A 4,020-nucleotide genomic window follows, 5' to 3' on the forward strand; every position below is an offset into this window, starting at 1 on the left:
ATAATTCAAATAATCCAAATCACAATCCGATATGGACTGTGTCCGCGCATTGCGCGGGTACTAATACTAATAGGGAATAAAAGAATCTAAGTTAGTTATACATAGGGATTGGTAATTGTACACATGGCTAGAGTAGATTTATTTCTGCATTTTCTCTTTACATCAATTTTACATGTATAAATAAGTTGTACACAGTGAATGAAATATACAGAGAAAATTTCTGCATCATCTATCTCTGATTCTTTCATTGTATTAGAGCAATTCTCTGCTCGATCCTTGAATTTCATTATCTAATCTTTCTCTTTTCTCTTACTCAGTTTAATCTACAATCATGACTGGAACATATTTCGCACCTACTCTTTCTCTTTCTGGTTCAACCAGTCAAGTTGTGAATCATGATGTCAACCATTCTTACTTTCTTCACTCTTCAGATGCACTTGGGATGACTCTTGTCACCTCACCTTTTGATGAAAGAGGATTTTCAAGCTGGAGAAGATCCATTCTGATTGCACTGTCAGCTAAAAACAAATTGGGGTTCATCAATGGGGTTTGTGATGGGCCTACTTTGGGTTCAAAGGATCATGCACAATGGAGTAGGTGCAATGATATGGTCACCTCGTGGCTGCTCAACTCTCTAACTAAGGAAATAGGAGACAATGTCATTTATTCCAAGTCTGCAAAAGAGCTTTGGAATAGTCTTGAGCATATGTTTGGACAGTCCAATAGAACCAAACTCTATCATCTGCAAAAAGAAATAGCCAAAACAGTTCAGTAAATAGCAGTATTGCAAGGTATTTTACAACTTTGAATAGGCTGTGGGATGAATTAGATTCATTGAACTCACATCTGGGATGCACCTGTACTTGTATGTGTGAAGGGAAAAAGAAGGTGGCCAAGTTTCTAGAGGATCAGAGAGTCATTCAATTCCTTATGGGATTGAATAATGTGTATGCACATGCAAGAGGAAACATCCTCCTGATGATCCCACTTCCAATCATGGATCATGCCTACTCTTTCCTTCTGCATGATGAAAGTCAAAGGGAAATATATGTTAGCCCACAGTATCCATCAGATGGGACATTTTTCATGGTAGGAACTCCAGGGAAGTTCAATCATAGAAAAAACAATCACAAGACCTGGGGAACTCCTCAGAAACAGGGAAACAATAAGAATATACAACAGAAATTTAAGAAGAAGACAAAGTACAATCCCAATGTGAGTCGTACTCACCGTATGAGAACATGGCATATTAGGGCAGATTGCTACAAACTAATAGGCTTTCCTAATGATTTTCAATTTACAAGATTAACAAATTATCAACCTCCAATAAAAGAGAATGCAGTGATGGAAGGACAGGAAAATAAAGAGAAAACCAATGCTTGCATTGAAGGAAACATGAGCAATCATAACCAATTTTTCAGTAAGGAGCAGGTGTCTGAATTGGTGAACATCATCAAGAAAGTACAGATTGGAAATACCGGAACACAACATCAGAAATCAATACAAATATTGTGGTTGGTACCATTCTCAAATACACAGGAACTTGTCTTGCTGTTTTTAACACTAACGCATAGATTATTGACTCAGGGGCTTGTTTTGATGCTAGTTCCTTCATAAATTTTACCTCTCTGCCTGTACCTTTGAATATTAGTTTACCTAATTCATTTCAGTTATGTGTTACATACATAGGTAGTGTGTCTATTCAACCTGATATGGTTCTTCATAGAGTGCTTCATGTCCCTTCTTTCAAGTATAACTTATTATATGTTCATAAGTTATGTGTTCAATTCAGTTGCACTTTAAACCTAACCTCTAGTGGTTGTCTATTGCATGTCCGTTTAATGAGGATGGGACAATTTTTTGGTGAAGTTAGAGATGGATTGTACTTGTTCCAGCCACCTAGAATAGAGTCTGTTTCTTCATTTACACAAAATGTAGTTTCTATTCCAAAAGGGAGAAATTCAGTGTTGTTTCTACTTTTGTTTCTTTTCCAGTACCTATAGTTGCTAATGCTACATCTAATGTAAGCCAATGGCATATCAGGCTAGGGCATTACCTTTTTTTCAGTAATGAAAAATCTAAGTTTCATTGACTTTCCTTCCAGTTTTGACTATGTGTGTAATATTTGTCCTCAAGCTAGGCAGACCAGACTACCTTTTCCTTTAAGTCAAATTAAGAGTTCTTCTATCTTTGATTTAATTCACGTTGATACTTGGAAGATATTCAAGACTGTCATCTACAATGGATACAAATATTTCTTAACTATTGTAGATGACTATAGTAGAGCAACTTGGACTTTTCTTTTGAGTACTAAAAGCAATGCCTTTTCAGTCTTGAAATCATTTCTATGTATGGTAGACAGAAATTTAACTTGAAAGTGAAGAAAATCATATCTGATAATGCCATAGAACTAGGAACAAGATCACAAGAGGCAAGTTTTCTTGACTCTCAAGGGATAATACATGAGACATCTTGTGTTGCAACCCCTCAACAGAATGGAGCAATTGAGAGAAAGCATAGACATCTTTTTGAAGTGGCAAAAGCATTATTCTTTCACTCTAAAGTGCCTCTTCCATACTAGGGAGAATATGTGTTGACAACAACCTATTTAACTAACAGAATACCTTTTAAGGTTTTGAAGGGTCTAACAGCATATGAGGTTCTTCTTGGTAAACAACCCAACTATGATTCACTCAAGATTTTTGGATACCTGTGGTATGCATCAACTTTGTCTCACAACAAGGGTAAGTTTGAGCCTAGAGCAAAGGGTTGTGTTTCTAGGATATGCCTAGAATCAGAAAGGATACAAAGTTTGTTTCTAGAGATGTCAGGTTTCATGAACATCACTTCCATTTTGCTCACACACCTTTGACACATGATTTTCCTTTATTCCCATAAACTACAATTCAATCAGGCACTTTTCCTCATGCCCCAACAGAATCTTCTTCTAGCCCTATCTCACCATCATTCTTTCCCACATTATCTACAACTCAGCTTTCCTCTTCATCACCCAGCAACACATCTAAGTGTCCTACTTCCCATACTCCAACCAATATCACTCTTACACCCTCTAAATCCACTCATGTTTCATATCCTTCTTACTCATTTACCAGGATATTTTCTCCCTCATCAATCACTACCAGAACACCTATTCCAGTTCATCCTCCCCCAGTGAGAAAGTTTGACAGGGTATCTCAGAAACCACCTTACTTAGATGACTACATCTGCAACAACATTTTCCTATCTAACCTCAGTTCCTGTCTATCTAAGCCTCTCAATCCTACTGCCTCCTCCTTTGGAGCACTTTCTATGAATAATCAACACCTTCTCACTTCTATTTCTTCTATTTCTGAACCTACCAACTATCTACAGGCTTCTACACATCATGGGTGAAAGAAGACCATAGATTCTGAAATTTCAACACTTGAACTAAACCACACTTGGGATGTTGTACCCCTACCACAAGGAAAGAGAGTTTTACCCTGTAAGTAGGTGTATAAGGTCAAACACAATTCATATGGTATAATTGAAAGGCTAAAGTCTAAATTGGTGGTGAGGGGGGATATACAAAGGGAATGGATAGATTATTTAGAAACCTTTTCACCTGTGATGAAAATGACAACCATCAGGTTTCTCTTGGCTGTAGCTGTTAAAAAGGACTAGAGAGTATCTCAATTGGATGTCAATAATGCCTTATTGCATGGGGATTTGCAAGAACAAGTCTATATGAAATTCCTTGCAGGTCTATCTCCTTCTAAACCTAACCATGTTTGTCTCTTAAGGAAGTCACTCTATGGTCTAAAGCAAGCATCAAGGCAATGGTGATAATCGGCTTAAAGTATGTATATTTTGATATATATCGCCTTGCATTTTGCTCATGTTTCGATGATTTGAGATGTTTAATATGATGATTTGTGCTCATTTGTAGTATTTCTATGTGTAGAAATCATTCAGATGCAATTTGGGATAAAATGGCACAAATTGCAGCGAAATCGGGACAAAAAGGCAAAAAGTTAAATT

General features: G+C 36.9%; 1 protein-coding gene across 1 annotated transcript; it reads left to right on the forward strand.

Annotated features, from left to right (window-relative positions):
• The first annotated feature begins 331 nt into the window (after window positions 1-331).
• On the forward strand, window positions 332-3,393 carry LOC142177017 (uncharacterized). Its single transcript, XM_075245465.1, has 6 exons — window positions 332-708; window positions 813-1,461; window positions 1,575-1,750; window positions 2,332-2,563; window positions 2,633-2,831; window positions 2,915-3,393. The coding sequence occupies exons 1-6, from the start codon at window positions 332-334 to the stop codon at window positions 3,391-3,393; spliced, it is 2,112 nt and encodes a 703-aa protein (XP_075101566.1).
• Window positions 3,394-4,020: the final 627 nt, after the last annotated feature.

This window comes from Nicotiana tabacum, chromosome 3 (assembly GCF_000715075.1).
Source record: "Nicotiana tabacum cultivar K326 chromosome 3, ASM71507v2, whole genome shotgun sequence".
NCBI classification, from domain to species: Eukaryota; Viridiplantae; Streptophyta; class Magnoliopsida; order Solanales; family Solanaceae; genus Nicotiana; species Nicotiana tabacum.